Genomic DNA, 17,001 nt, shown 5'->3' on the forward strand with positions numbered 1-17,001 from the left:
ATGTGAGAAGACAATAAACAGTATTTGTTAATTTTTGAGTGTGGTTAACCTGTTAGGTTGGAGTCCCCCCCCCCCCTTTTTTTTGGTCTTATCCTTTCCTTGTAAATAAAGATTTGTAAATAGATATTTCTTAAATTTGGTTTTATTATGAAATGTCTTATTTTCTTCTTCTATTGTGATTGAAAGTTTTGCTGGGTATAGTAGTCTAGACTGGCATTTGTGATTTCTTAGAGTCTGTAGAAAATCTGTGTGGGCCCTTCTAGCTTTTAGAGTCTCCATTGAGAATTCAGGTGTTATTCTAATAAGTCTTTATATATTACTTGGTTTTTCCCCCTTGTAGTTTTTAATATTTTCTCTTGTTCTTACATTTAAATATTTTGATTATTATGTGTTGACAATTTATGTATTTTTTCTAGTCTGGTTTATTTAGTATCTGGTATGCTACTTTGTATATAATGGATCCTGTTATGTACTTTGATCAGCATCTCCTTCCTTAGGTTAGAACATTTTTCTTCTATGAAAGTGTTGAAAATATTTCTGTACCATTCACCTGGTTTTCTTCTACTTTGTGTATTCCTACTATTCTTAAATTTGGTCTTTTCAGATCGTCCCATTTGGTATACCCATTTCTTCTATTGTGTCTTAAATGTCTGAGATTCTTCTGTCTCTTATATTCTGTTGGTGAGACTTGCCTCTGAGGTCCCTGTTGGAGTTCCTAATTTTTTTTATTTCCAGATTTCCCTCACTTTGTGTTTTCTTTACCAATTCTATTTTACTTTTAGATATTAAAGTGTTTTATTCATTTTCTTCTACTGTTTATAGGTATTTTATAGATTTCCTTTAAAGATTTATTCATTTCTTTAAAGACCTCTCCCATATTCATAAGTTTATTGTAAGATTTTTTTTTCTTGTGTTTCAGCTATATTGCAATACTCAGGGCCTGCTGCAGTAGGGTTGCTGGGCTCTGGTGGAGCATATTCTCCTGACTGTTACTAATTGTGTTTTTATGCTGGCATCTAGGTATTTAGGGTTTGGAAAGACTAGAGTTCTAGGTGCTGATATCTGGTCTTGTCTTTGTTGGGTGGGTGATTGCCCACCCCCTGTCCATTGGTTTCTATTTCCTCTCTATTTCTTAGGAGAATGTGGTAACTATTTGTTGCCTAGTAGGACATTCTGCTGTGAATCTACAGGGAAAACATGGTGATCAACCAGGATCTGAGAGTGAAGAGAGGTCACAAGTGGTTTCCTATGGAGCTATGGATGAGACTGAGAGATTGAATTTGGAGGATTCAAGGGAGAGGTGAAGATCTGCAACTAACCTACCTACTTCCCTGACCAGACTAGCCTGTGGGGTACCAGGGAATTCCTCCTGGAATTGGTGGCTAGGATAATGGGATAAGGGAGGGAAAGGAAATGTGAAGGAGAAGATCTCTATGGTCCACTGATGGCAGAGAGGAACTTCCTGAGGTTAAAAAAAGAAAGTAAAATATGATCTTAAGTTTAAAAAACTGAGTAGATACTATCAACATTTTCTTTACAGGAGTGAAAAAGAAGTTGGGGCTTGACCACTGAATCAAAAAGGGTTATCTTACTGTGATGGTTTGTATATGCTTGGCCCAGGGAGTGACACTATTAGGAGGTATGGTCTTGTTGGAGTAGGTGGGTCACTATGGGTGTAGGCTTTGAGACTCTCATCCAAGGGGCCTGGAAGCCAGTCTTCCTCTAGCATCTTTCAGATGAAGATGTAGAACTCTCAGCACTGTCTAGATGCTTCTATGCTCTCATCTTGATGTTAATGGACTGTGCCTCTGAACCTATAAGCCAGCCCCAATTAAATGTTGTCCTTTATAAAACTGACTTGATTATGGTGTCTGTTCATAGCAGTAAAACCCTAACTAAGACATTTACAGTTTCCAAATCAATGTCAACAGTTTCTCAGAGAGAAGGAGTTTAGATTAACTGGGTTTCATTCACTTCTGATTTATTCATAGATTAGATAGATAGAAACAAAAGATGTCATTTCTGGTCTCCAGAACCTCACAGTTGTTCAGTAGCACAGGGGCCAAGAAGTAAGCTCAGAAGTGTCAGTTCTTCCAGTTGAAAAGATTTGCCGAAGAGATCTGTGTAAGAGGTTCCATCTGTTTTACGATTTCAAATATGAGAAGAAAATGACCAAAGAGTCAAATTTGAGCTGAAGCAGCATGACATTTGGAGATATGTAAGAACTATTAATTCAGATACTTTTAGCAAATAAATAGTGTATCATAGGGAATTATGGGATAGGAGATGTCAGGCAACTCAGGAAAGTAGTCAAGTGTGGAATCATGAAGATCATCATTGGCCATGCTGAAATAGTGGGAGGTTAGTGAAATCCTGTGCTCACAGTGCCTTAGGCATGGAAGTCATGCTTCAGGTTTGATTGTGTGGAAAGAGGCAAATTTTGAGAGTAGTATACACACAATGGGGGTGGGGTGTTTCCAGGGATTATGACCAATATCATACTTAGCTGTTCAATTCTAGCTTTCAAAACATGGTTTCTGTTTACATCCCTTAGGAGACAGACTCACAACGCTGTGTCTGTGTGCCATAGAACCATTATATCTTTTACTTCTTATTTTGGTCATTTAACTTGATTCGAAGAAAAAAATCAAAGGTATTTCACTAGGAAAGTCCAAACACACTTGGGTTGAACAAAGACCTCAAAATTCCATGTCCACATAAAATCTCAGAATGTGGCCTTACTTGTAATTATAATATATAAATGCAGTCTGTCAAATTAAATGGGGTCATCCTGAATAAGGGCTGGCCCTGGGTCTAGTGACTGGTGGAAGGAGACCCTGTGAAATCAGAGACAAATGCTGCTGCAAGTCAAGGGCATGCTGGGATTTTAACAAACCCTGAGAAGCTAGGAGAGACATGAGAGATGCTATGTGAAGCCTCTAGAAGGACCCAGTCCCTCCAACAGCGGTATGCTGATGTGGCTCCTGAACTGTGTGGGATGGTGTGGTTCTGGTGTTTCCAGCTACCCAGAATTCAAGCAAGAAACTAATGTAAAGACCAAGAAAAACCTTCAGACGATAAAAGGTTCTCGGTTATTTTTTGTTAAGTGAGGCTTTTCCACACTAAATCATGTCAGCCCAGGCTTCACAGACAGCGGCACCATTTTGAGAGGTGTTCATGGAATGTATCCTATCTACAATGAAAAGAAGTTGATGTCACTCTCAGTGTCACGGGAAAATACTTAACTTGTAAATTTCTTACTTCCAAGTGGCAATGAATAGACTCTTTCATAATTCACTGTTCTTTCTATTTAAGGTTATTTTGCTTGAATTATCTTGAGGAGCTTGATGTTTCCTACAATGAAATTGAAAATATTCCAAATGAAATCCAGAGACTCAGGTATTTGCAAAGTAATAGATGCACAGTAAATGACTGTCTCATTAAGGACGTTTGGTGACCATAATGACAAAGACCTTAGTCTTTTCATTTGTTTCAGTCATAAAATATAATATGTGAATTGTGGAGTTTATTTTCAAATGTAATTGAATACATTACAATTTCTGTGTAGTTTCTGCAAGATGTATTTCCAATGATATTTTAAAAGCAAAATATAATAAGCTTTTATTTTTGTTCACTTTCTGGTGTGGATATATATGATTCTTATACATTTTAATGTCATCACACACACACACAATCAAATTCCTTTACAGATTAACAAAAGCCTTGAATTCACCTATTCCTATATTGCTTTGAGACAGGCTCTCACTGTGCCTCCCTGGCTGATCTGCAACTCACTATGTAAACCAAGCTAGCCTCCAACTCACAGAGATCTGCCTGCCTCTGAATCCTAAGTGCTGGGAATAAAGGTGTGCGCCACCTTGCATGGCTCTGTGTCTTACTTCTACTATGAATTTACAATAATAACTTATAGGAAAGATGTTTTGTTATAATCTTTAAGATGGTTTTATATACACTTGCCACAGCACACATAAACACAAACTTGACACATTAATTGCAGTTGTCTTGAGTTATACAAAATTTTTGTTGATAATATTTATTTTTTATTTTAAAACTTATTACATAGTCTAGAGAGATGGCACAGTGGTTAACAGCACTTGCTGTTCTTCCATAGGACCCAACTTCAGTTTCTAACACCCACACTGGGTGGCTAACAACTGCCTGAAATGCCAGTTCCAGCATCTGATGCCCTCTTCTGGTCTCTAAGGGCACTGTACACACATTGCACACACACACAAATATAAGTGATGAAACTAAAATCTAAAACATTATATACTCTTTTTTTAGATATATATTTATTTTATGAATATGAGTACACTGTATCTGTCTTCAGACACACCAGAAGAGGGCGTTGGATTCCATTACAGATGGTGGTGAGCCACCATGTGGTTGCTGGGATTTGAATTCAGGACCTCTGGAAGAGCAGTCAGTGCTCTTAACCACTGAGCCATCTCTCCAACCCCATTATATACTCTTAATCATTCAAATCTTTTAACATTTTATTTTAAATTAACGCATCTGTGTATCTATGTGAGGTTCTGTGTATGTGAGTACAGGTGCCTAAGGAGGCCAGAGACGCTGAGTTCCCTGGAGCTGGAGTTGCAGGCAGTTGTAAGCCAGTTGACATGGGTGCTGGAAATGGAACTTGGTCCTCAGCAAAAGCAGCATGTGCTCCTAGCTGCTGAACCAATTGTCCAGCCTCCCAAATCTTATTGTATGCCCTTCACAGCAGCTTGTGATTCACTTAACTTCTGTAGTAACTGTCTCCAAGTAATTCATAATTATATTTCTACACATAATATTTCTTTTATTTCCAGTATCATCTTGTTAAGGTAAATACAGAATTAAAAAGATGTACTATTTTAGACTAATTTTAAAAATAAAGCTATGTGATCAAATTCTATTATTAGTTCTTACTGCCTGATTGGTTTTCTTAGAACACAGTCATATCTTCAAAAACAATGTTTTCCTCTGGTTTTCTAATGTTTCTACCAAATTTTTTAAAGTTTCGTGTGGTAATCCTTATATATTACTAGGACAGTCCAGACTATGCATGATTGTTATGATAGATACAATTCACTTTTCTATGTGTTTATTTTACCCTATACCTGTTCCTTTCTTGTTGGCGATGTGTTCAGGGTACTGTTCCCCAGCCCCACCCCCATCCCTATCTTCCCCACACCCCTGCTCTATCCATTTTGATCTGTTTGACCAATCATGCTTACCTACTTGGTTACTGGCTCCCTTTGTGTTTCCAAACGTTCCCTCTCCTCTTGCAAGTGCCACAGCTCTTAAGTGGGCTTAGGAAGTCAGTGTTCCTTGACCCTCACCTGTAGCTGGCGCAGCTTCCAGGAGTGCCAGGCATCAGGGTTCCCTCAGCTTCCAGGCAGCAGCAGGGTTACAGCACATCTCGGGTGAGGACTGAGGGCTGAGGTGTCTCTCTGGAACACTGTTGGTGACCAGCATCTGCAGTTTCTCTTCTGAGGTTCCTTGCAGGTTTTCTCCTGGGTTTATCGCAGGTCTCCACCCCCTCTTGCTATTTCTCTTCATCCACTACCCTCTGTCTTGCTCTGGAGCTGACATTCTGATGTCAGTATTTTGCATTCTGCCCTTCCTTGTAACCCACTGGACCCATACCTCTGAAAACAACCAAGAAGAATTCACTGAAGAGAAGCCCTTTATCAGGCCCAATGGTCAAACACCATGGAATGTGTTCCCGGCAGATTCTCTGAGCCTGAGCACCCTACTTGTACAGCTCCAGGAGGGAAATTTGGAACAATCACACCACTGCCTCTTAGCACCAGACATGGCAGCCTGCAGCATCCCTTTACCACACTGTTGGTAGAAATGTTTCTTCTCTTGCATAGATGTCAGTGAGGCTTGAGAGAGCAAAATACCTACTACAAGCTATTTTTAAACAGCCCTGGCTGAGTCTGCACCTAAACCAGGGCCATCACCGAAGATCATCCTGTAGCTCCTCAGAGTCTGTGGGATGCCCAGATGGCTGATGGGAGGGATGGACTATGTATCTGACAGCCAGCCATTTTGGTCCAGGTGCTCAGGACAGTGAGAGTTCAATGGCTGCTAAGTAGTCAGTCTTCCCCTTTACCAACATCTTTCCTCAAAGCAGCAGATCTCAGCCTGTGGGTTGCCACCTGCTTGGCAAACCTCTATCTCCAAAACTACTTAAATTAAGATTCATAATAGGAGCAAAATTATAGTTATGAAGTAACAACAAAAATAATTTCATGGTTGGGGGTCACCACAGCATTAGGAACTGAGAACCACTCACCTAAAGAAACACAAAGATAAATGCACACAATATACGCTTTAAATGACATCATTGCCACTAATACTGACTTCAGGCGTCTTAACCATGCTTAAGACTCACCCATTGCCCTAAGGGGAGGCAGAGTACCCTCTCTTCTACTCATTCTCCCCTCACAGGTCAGAGAAGGGAAAGGGGTCTTCCCAAAGCTTTAAGGCCATTTATCCCATTAGTGAGAGCTCTCCCTCAAAACCTAATCATTTCCTAGAGGCTCTACCTTCAAATACCTTGGAAGGATGGCATTCAATGTAGAGGCATTCTGAGTGCTGCCAGGAGCCCTTCTCCCATCCCACCTTCGTTCTGTGGTGAAGATACATGGCTCTAGCCAGCTCTTTCATTATGGTCTCTCCAGACATGTTCTTAGTCATGCTTCAGCCTGCATACAGGAGCCCCTCCTCTGCTATCTCCATTCTCACATCTTGGTGCAGATCCAACATATCCCTAGTTCTCTCCTGCCGACCCTCAACGTTTCCTGCTAGCCCACCCCTATTTCTTTATGTCACACATTGACCCACGAAAACAGTCTCTAATAAGCACCCCACAGCCACCGCACTTTCAGAGGACCCAGAGAAGACAATAGCAACCAAACAACAGAATATCTGCCTGACAAGACAACTCTAGACATTTACATCAAGAAACACCTCAACTATCATAACTCCAGATGCCTACATCCCAGTGCAAAAAGCACAAACATGGACATCCAAGACCACGAGCCTCCTTCAGACGCCAGCAACCCTAGTACTCCCCGAGAAAGGCAATTTAGATGAAGCACAAAATACGGACTTCAAAAATAGCAATTTTGACTATGCTCAAAGACCTTAAGGAGCATATGAATAAGTATCTTACTGAAGACTGTGAAAACACAAAGAATCAGTTGCAAGAAATAATGAAAACAATTCAAGACCTGAAAGCAGAATCTGACAAAGAAATACAATCACTAAAAAAAAAAAAAATTCCAAATTGAAATAAAACTAGAAATGAAAAGTTAGATATCAGACAAAACCCTTAGAGATAACCCTCACCAACAGACTACAAGACATGGAAGAGAAATTTTTATGTGTTGAAGACAAGGTGGAAGAAATGAATAGATCAATAGAATAGATGAATGTTAAAGAAAACATTGTCTTTTTTTTAAAAAAATAAAAATCTAGGCTTCCTGTAGTTTTATAAATTATTCATGTATTATTTAGATTATCTGGAAATATATGAAGATTTCAAAGTGCATAAAGCAATAATCTATGACTTCCTTTCTAATACAAATCACTCTAATTGAACCTCCTATGTCCTATTGAACATTGTTTATTTCTTACTAATTGAATATAATGTACAAATTTTCAACAGCATAGATAAACCTATATTTCAGCTACAGGTAAAACAAAAGTAATTACTTTAGAGAAAAATCCAGGCCTAAAATATCCTGGAAATCTGGGAGACTGTAAAATGACCAAATCTATGAATCATTTGTATAGAGGAAGAAGACCAGAGGCACAGAAAATATTTTTAAACAAATCATAGAAGAAAATTTCCCCCAGTCTAAAAAAAGAAATGTCTATCAAAATACAAGAAACTTACAGAACACTAGCTGGATTAAATAAATAAATAAATAAATAAATAAATAAATAAATAAATCCCCAGGACACACAATAATCAAAACACTAAATCTACGGACTAGAACAACAGCATAAGATGTTATAAGCTCAAGGTGGTGGCGGGAGGTGAGTCACATTCAAAAGCAGGCTGATTAAAGTAACATCTGACTTTTCAGTAGATATTCTGAAAGCCATAAAGGCCTGGATGGACGTTCTCCAAATTTGGAGAGACCATAAATGGCAGCAGCCCAGACTACTACAGTCATCAAAACTATCTATCATAACAACGGGGGAAAAATCCATGATAAAACAAAACTTAAGCAATTTCTATCTTGGAGCCCAGCTCTACAGAAAGCATTAGTTGGAAATCTTTAGTTTGAAGAGATTGACTCCAGAAGACACAAGGAATAAGGAATCCAAGTAAATCAAAAAAGTTGGAAAAATACCCACACTGCCACAGCAAAATAGCAGAAATCACTGAACACTGTTCAGTGCTCGCAATACCCCAACAGAGAGACAAACTAACAGATTGGATTAGAAAACAGGATCCATCTTTCTACTGCATTCAAAAAATGCATCTCACCTTGAAGAATAGGTAAAAGGTATTTCAAGTAAACTGATCAAAGAAGCAAGCAGGTAGAGCTATTTTAATACCTGATAAAATAGACATCAGACATATTAATTGGAAGATGTGGTGAAGGATTTAATAATCATTATTTTAAAAATCCACCAAAAGTAATAAACATTAATGCACACTGAAGAAAAGACAGCATCTTCAAAAAAAAGTGACACTTATTAAACTGGATGGGTGTATACAGAAAAATTTAAATAAATCCATATTTAATATCCTGCACCAAACTCGATTCCAAATGGATTAAAGACCACAACATAGGAACACATACCCTGTGTTGGATAGCTTTATGTCAACTTGAAACAAGCTAGAGTTAGTTGAAGGATGGGACCTCAATTGACAAAATGCCTCTATAAGATCTGTCTGTAAGGCATTTCTTAACTATTTATTGATGGAGGAGATCCCAGCACATTGTGAGGGTGACATTCCTGAGATGGTTGCTCAAAAATTTTGTAAGAAAGAAGGCTGAGCAAGCAATGATAAGCAAGCCAGTAAACAGCACCCCCAAAGAACCCTTCAGCTCCTGCCTCCAGGTTCCTGCCCTGTTTGAGTTCTTGTCCTGACTTCCTTCAGTGATGAACTGCAATGTGGAAGTGTAAGTCAAATAAACCCTTTCCTCCCCAACTTACTTTTTGGTCATAGTGTTGCATTGCATTGACAGAAACCCTAACCAGGACATAACCTGAACCTGACAGATGAGAAAGATGGGAATAGACTTGAACTCATTGGTACTGAAAAGGAATTTCTAAACAATAGACAGCACACACACTAAGACCAAAAATTGATAAATTGGGACCTCATAAAGTCTGTATGGGAAAGGACACTAGTCTGATGGAGAAGTCTATATAGAATAGTAAAATACATACCAATTATGCATCTGATAGAGGATTAATATCAACTATATATGGAATGATAAAAAACAAAACCCCTAAGCATAAGGAAAGCAAAACAATTACAAAATGTGGTACAGAGCTAAGCAGGAGACTTCTCAAAATATGAAACCCAAATGGTTGAGAAACTCTTAAAGAAGTGTTCAACATCCTTAGCCATCAGGAGAATGCACATCAAAATACTTTGAGACTCCATCTTACACTAGTCAGAGTGGCCAAGATCAATAAAACAAATGACAGCATGTGCTGGTGGGGGGAAAGGGAACAGTTGTACGTTTCTGGGGGGATTACAAACTGGTATACCCACCACGGACGTCAGTGTGGTTGCTTCTCAGGAAGCTGGGAATCTATGTGCCTAAAACTCAAGATCCAGATACACTACTCTTGACCCACGGACTCTGCGTCCTGCTGCTGATAGCCCTTATCCACATTCATTGCTGTTCTAGTCATAATACCCATGAACTGGGAAAAACCTAGATGTCCATCAACTGATGAACACATAATGAAAATGTGGCACAGAATATTATTTGGCTGTAAAGAAAAATAAAGTGATAAAATTTGTAGGTAAATGGATAAAAGAGTTAGGAAAAACACATCCTGAAAGAGGTAATCCAGAACAAAACAGACAAATAGTGTATGTCTTTTCTCATATGTGGATGTTAGCTCTTAAACTTCAATATGTGTGCCAAAATCCAAATAACCACAGAGGTTAAGTACTTAGTAAGGGACTAGCGTGGAGGAGAGGCTCTCCCATGAAGGAGGAAATAGAATATAGTTTTCTGGAGGCTAAAAGGGAAAGTGAAATAGTATTAAAATAGGTAGGGGATGGAAGAGAAGGGTAATTGAGGGCTTATAGGGGGACAACTAACATGAAAGGTCACTTGAAAAACCACATGGAAACTTATTACTGTAGAAGTTTCCTAAAATATACACATATATTGAAGAAATCTGAATGGACTCATCAAATAATGGAGGAGACAATGCTCCTAGCCATCTTACTCCACCAACTACAAACATCCAGTGCTAGGAATGAGTTACATCTTGTTATTAGTCAAAGGGGTCACATGCAAACTCCCCAAACACCAGAGGTTATTGCCATGGTTATTGGCTGCCTTCCACAATCTTATGTTAAGGCCCCATGTTGAAGACAATGTTTACGTATTTGAAGACAATGCTTATGTATTTCATATATCTTAAGAAGCCTAGCTGGTGCCTAAAGAAGCATTACCCTTACTGATTAGGATTCATAGTGTAGAAAGTGCTCTGCACACTACCAGAGGAGAAACGGAATTCACAAAACCAGCTACAAACACTGTGGCCAACAGTGAGCTGCCTGCAAGATATACTGGCATAATAGTGGCACAAACGTTATGAAAGTAACCAACTACTTTTGGCTTGGATTTAAGGTCTACTCCATGAGATAAAACTCATGCCTGATGTTGTTAAACTGATCAAGAACCTGATCCTAGATAGGTTATGAATCTTCAGAAAACCTACTACTACTATTCTTCTAAAGTGACATAGCAATAAAACAACTCCTTGCTATACCCATAGACCAGTGTTTCATTCAGCCATCCACAGAGAAACCTCTTCTTGCAGTAGATGGGAACTAACAGAGAGGTCCAAAGCCACACAATGTGCTGAGAGTGGAAGACTTTGGAACCCTCAATCCTAAATGGAATGTCTTCATGAAACCCTACCCTTCAAAGCTCTGGGATCTAGCCAAAAGAGGTAGAGAGATTATAAGACCCAGAGATGCTGGATGACTTCAAGGACATTGTATCTTCCAAACACAACAGGATGGATGCACATATGAACTTAGAAATGGGCTGCATGCCCAAGATCTGCTCAGGTTCCAGCCAGAGTCCCAGCGCTGAGAGTGGGGATGTGGAAGTGGGGGGTTCATTGCTAACCAATCATTATTTGAAGCTGATTCATGCTGGCAAAGGAAAAATCAGTGTTTTGCAATGGAATTTCATTGGGCATAGTAACTACCCTCAGGACAGGATCCATACCTGTGAGCCATCACAAAGTGAACTTCATGGTTTTGTTTTGGGTTTGGGCTTTTGGCTTTGTGGCTTTTGTTTTTGTGTTTTTGTTTTTTTTAAGAGAGAGAAAGAAAAAAAACATAAAGATTGGTTGGTAGGGAGGTGGAGGATCTGGGAGAAATTAGATTAGGGGAAGGAACATGATCAAAATATATTGCATTAAAATGTTAATTTAGAAAGATGATAGGAAGTACAGATATGTTCAGATCACAGCAGGGCTATGCTGCTGACCCCAAGGAGTGTGTCTCATGCAAAGGGCACATGATGGTGTCCATTTCTGTCCTTCAGGACAAAATAAGAGCTTGGGGGGGGTCTTCCTCGAATTTAGCTGGCCACAAGAGGTACAGTCTTGAAGCAGTATTTGAAGAGCTACCCATTCTCTTTATTTAATACCCCCGTTTGATTGTTTATTACTTTTATCAGCAAGCATTAACATTAGAGCATACAGTTTGGGGAAAAGTTTATGTGAGCCTAGATAGTCAAGGGGAGTTCAGAAGCACCTGTTCCACCACCTAGAGTCCACTTGCCAGCCTGTTCATTTGGAAAGCATTTTGACAATGGTTTGATGTCTGTATGTCTTTCGGGAACAGGAACCTTTCTGTGTGCTCTCAGCACTCACTAGAAACAGAGAAAGGACTGCAGAAAACACTCAAAGCAATGAGAGACAGTCACAGCCATTCTCTTAGGAAAAAAAGCGACAAGGACTATTGGCAACAATTGACACAGTGAAAAGTAATGGGACCCAGGTGCTGAGGGGACAATCCATAACGTAGCAGTCTATTTTGAGGGCATATATTTCACTGCTTTTACTAGGCATTAATGAAAATTCATGTATTGATGTCCAGGTTGTCTTTGAAAACATTTTTTCTGCATGTCACCACATTGTGTTTATATGGTGTGACACTTCTTAGTTCTCCTGAATTTATGGAGATTTCTTTTTCCACAGTGGTTAACAGTTTGCAAAGAACCCCCGCCCCAACTGCATGCATCAGTTTGCAAAGAACCCTCACCCCAACAGCATGCATCTGCTGCTCTATTCACACAAATGCACCTCTTTGCGTACTAAAATGGTCCCATTGTTTTACAAGGAAATACTTTTGATTCTAAGAAAGTACTAAAATACATGTTATAGTACCAGGTTTCAAGGATATCAGCACCGAAACTCGAGTGAATATTATAAATTGCATGATTATCTTATAAACTATGATTTTTTTATGTACAGATCACTTGAAAAACTGGTCGTTGATGGGAATCCCATAACATCTTTTCCACCTGGGATTTTGAAGCTTAACTTGGTCAAATTCCAATTTGAAAACACATTCACTGGTCCTCAGTTTTGGTTAGAGAATTCCTGGAACAACCCCCTACAACTTACTCACATTTGTTCTTTGTTCATTGTTAAAAGTAATCTCCATAAAGTACTTGATCATATCTCAGCTACAGTTCAAGAGCATCTTGGAAGGTAAGTAATTTCTAACATGCTTTTTATCAAAGCTCATCACTAAGTATTTTACTAACACACACACACACACACACCTTTACACACAGTTCATTTACCCATTCTTGTTTTGCAAGTGTACTAATATGGAGTCCAAGTCAGTCCCATTTTATAATACTCTCCAGTTATTTCTGAAGTTCACTGAGAACAGTGCACTGCTGAGATGGTGCGGTTTCTATGCATCTGTTAATTAAATCTCTTCTATGAATTACTAAGTACATACAAGTGATTCCCTTTGAAAACTGTTTAGTCCCATGGGACACACTTTACTCAATTCTGATATGAGAGGTATCAGGAATAGATCAGACTTGGGTTTTTTGTTTTGTTTTGGTTTTTGTTTTGTTTTGTTGTTTTACATCTAGAATCAGCAAGCAATTAGGGGTTTGTTACCTAACCTCAAGACCAGGGTTCTTCGGGTCCACTCGAGCTTGTTCATTATGTCTAAGTGTTACATAACTATTTTGACTATTTAAATAAAAATAAATCATCATTTCTGGGTTGTATGAATGGTACAAATATTTATAGTACATCTAAGTAAAATATTTTCCCCGGATTATATAAAATACCAGTACTCAATAAAGACATTGCTATAGCATAATCTTGATGATCTCTCAGAGGATCATAGCTAAAGTCTTTATCTAAGGTGCAATTACTGGAAGATTAGCAACCTTTAAGAGGCTGGGCCTAGTGAAACATTTATAGGTCTTGTGAGCATGCCCTTTAAGGAAACTGTGGGATCCTTTTGCTTGTTGGTCATAAATGAGTAGCTTTTATCTGCCTCTGACGCTCACCATGATATGGCTCAGTGATAGCATGTTTACACAGTATTTACAAAGGCTCAGATTTAATTCCCTGTACCCCAAAAGGAGGATGTGCAGCTTCACTTGTAAATTATAATCCACTGTGCACACATACCTTTGCTTTAGTGAATGGGTCCCTTGCACACATATCTAATCTGTTGTTCCACTGAATTAGGATTTAAATTTTGACTTAGGAGCAAGTGCCTTATCTAGATACAAGCTCAATAAAAGCCAAGCATTGAGTTTTACATTAGTAGAAACTCAAATATCTACTTCATGTTTCTTCTTTTTCAGCACATCTGACTGCGATTGGTGCCATGGTCCCAGGTTTGGTGAAGGTTTCCGCATCATCCGATCCTGTACTCTCTTTGGAATGTCATATGTTCCTATCATGTTTCGAGTCTGCTCTCCTCCCTGCTATCGGGAGATCAGGGAAAGCAGTTTCGTTTTGGAAGGCTTCCCTAGTAGAAGAATAGCTCTAAATAATGACTGGGTAAAAGAGAGAAAAGTCAGCAATGTCTCGTTCTATTTGTAAAACCCGCAAATATTTATATGTAAGTAATCCACTTCTTAGAGCACGGAGTCTGCGTGGAAACCAGTGGGTCTTCTCTGCTGAGTTCTCTCTGTGATCCTCCTCCTTATGAAAGCCTGATTGCTAGAAGTCAGTGCTAAGCTCTGACTCAAGGAGTAGGAAAGGCCTTTGGAGTTCAGTAGGGATCTTGAGAATTTCCTGGAGGACACGTTTACAGTAAAGGGGGAATAAAAAGGTTCAAAACATTTGCCAAAAGAACTGCATCTTATACCTTGTCTCTTCATGAACCTGTATTCAATGGCAGGCTAGCAACTTGGAGCCATTATGGGGAACTCTGTTGCACAAGGCCACAGAGTTATGTGTCCAGGTACTAAATGTTAGCTTGTGCACCTTCCTCAGTGCAAACCAGCTGGTTTTCTTCTGAGAATAAAAGATTAATTGTAAACTGACTCTTAGCTTTCTGAATTGTTTTCCTTGCTTCTTCAAAATCTAGTACAATCTTCATTGGATACCTTGGTTTATATCCCATGAAACTGAGATTAACACCACAAGCCAGCAATGACTTTACCATAGTCTTCAACGATAGCCTAACAAGAAAGCAGAACCCACACAATGACACTGTAAAGCAATAGCCATCTAATGGAACTTGAGGCTTTAAGAATTTATTTTGAAAGCCTCAGAGATGACTCTGAAGTTAAGAGCACTTGTTGCTTTTGGAGAGAACCCAGATATGGTTCCCAATACCCACACAGTGGCTCAGAACCCCTAACTTCAGTTCCAAAGAGTCTGATGCATTCTTCTGACCGCTAAGGGCACCGGGCATGCATGTTGTCCACATTGATACATGCAGGCAAAACAGTCACACATATAAAACAGTTTTTAAAAAATGTTTAAGAGGTTATTTTGTTCAGAAGAAGGCATGGTGGTTTGAATAAGAATGGCCCCATAGACTCGTTCATCTGTTTGAATACTTGATTCCCAGTTGGTGAACAGTTTCAGAAGGGTTAGAAAGTGTGGCCTGCTTGGAGGACTTGTGTCCCTAGGGACTGGCTTTGAGGTTTCAAAGGTTATGTGCTGTGCTTTCTACTCCCTGCTTGCTGTTGGAGATGTGTGTTCTTGGTTGTTCCTGCAGCTGTGCCTTCCTTCCTGTTATGGAATCTAACCCTCTTAAAGCCATAAAATACTTTCTTCAGGAGCTGTGTTCACTGTGTTGTTTTAGTACAGCAATAGAAACGTAACTGAAACATCAATCTGCCTCGTTCTCTTCATCCAACTTCTGAGAAGCACCCTGTCCCTTCAGTCTTTGGTCTCCATAGCCCAGCAGGGCTGTTTGTTGTCCAATGGTTTCAATGAGCAAAAGGCAAACACATTTTGACATAACAATTTCAAATGGCACAGAATTATTTAATGTATGACATATTTTGGGTGTGTGTGTGTGTGTGTGTGTGTGTGTGCAGTTAATTCAATCTAAAATAGTGACACTTGAATTTAATGAGATCAGTTAATTTACTTTTATGCTTGTAATCTTTGCTATCATATAACTGGAGGTGGTCATAAAGGACACGCTGTCAGATCTATGTCTCTCATTTTAAGAATATTAAAGATAATAAAGCAAAATAATTTGTAAAGGTTTATTTTTAAATGTGTGTGTGTGTGTGTGTGTGTGTGTGTGTGTGTGTGTGTGTTTTGGGGGAAATCTTTGCATATGGGTTTAGATGTTCTCAAAGATTCGATGCTTTGGATCTCCTTGGAACTGGAGTTACAGGTAGTTATGAGCTGTCTAGCATAGGTGCTGGGAAGCAGTGTACGTCCTCTGCATGAGCAGTGCCTGCTCTAAACAGCTGAAGCTATCTTTCCAGTTCTTCAAAAGATTTTTTCTGATTATGGAATTCAATAAACAGATGTTTTTAACAGTCTGCTTAATTTAAGTAGGAATAGGCAAAGTGTGTGGAGTAGTCTACACTGTAATGTCTAGGAAAAACAAACTATAGTAAGAGAAATAACTACCATACTACATATATAATCCAGAGAGGATATTGACAACATGGTAACGAATTAGTTCATTTAACATATTACATGCCTACAGTCAAAAAATAAGGTAAAAATAACATAAGATGAAGTCTTACTGGTGCATTATTAATTCATGATCACATTTAGACATAAAAACATCGGAGAGGTGTCATTATGATCAGTACAACCTTGTGGCAAAGATCTATATATCTACAAGGCAATTATATTATATAAATGTTAAAATATGCAATTAAGCCTAAGAAATATATCTACCCTGTGGTGCCAACACTCTTTGAAAGCCAACGGTAATTGACGTGCATATGTGCTTATACACACTTAGATACTCTGTGGACTTAAAAATAGAACTATCTGCTTCACATCAAAAATGACATTCCAATGTTATACCTAATGTTCTAAAATGATAGAAATAAAAGAAATAGGTAGGGACTTTTAAAACTTAGTTCAGTGACAGCATTTGCCAGTCATGCATGAGGACCTGTGTTCAATCTCTAGTACATCAAGAAAAAAAATTATACAGGTAAAACTAATCATTCTGCATATAAAGTTACAGGGCAAGTAACACATTAGGAATATAACTGTTCTAGGCTAGAATCTTGATTAAAAATGACAGAATCACATTTGGCCCAACAAAGGGAA

General features: G+C 38.8%; 1 protein-coding gene across 2 annotated transcripts in view; it reads left to right on the plus strand.

The window, feature by feature from the left end:
* The window catches only part of Lrrc63 (leucine rich repeat containing 63), a 41,632-nt gene extending 27,295 nt beyond the window's left edge, over window positions 1–14,337 (plus strand). For both annotated transcript variants that reach the window (XM_028754282.1, XM_028754281.1), the window contains 3 exons: window positions 3,316–3,399; window positions 12,727–12,966; window positions 14,097–14,337. In XM_028754282.1, the coding sequence (XP_028610115.1) occupies window positions 3,316–3,399; window positions 12,727–12,966; window positions 14,097–14,337 (565 nt within the window). The remainder of the gene's footprint in view (window positions 1–3,315; window positions 3,400–12,726; window positions 12,967–14,096) is intronic.
* Window positions 14,338–17,001: the final 2,664 nt, after the last annotated feature.

This window comes from Grammomys surdaster, unplaced genomic scaffold (genome assembly GCF_004785775.1).
Source record: "Grammomys surdaster isolate TR1022 unplaced genomic scaffold, NIH_TR_1.0 125985, whole genome shotgun sequence".
NCBI classification, from domain to species: Eukaryota; Metazoa; Chordata; class Mammalia; order Rodentia; family Muridae; genus Grammomys; species Grammomys surdaster.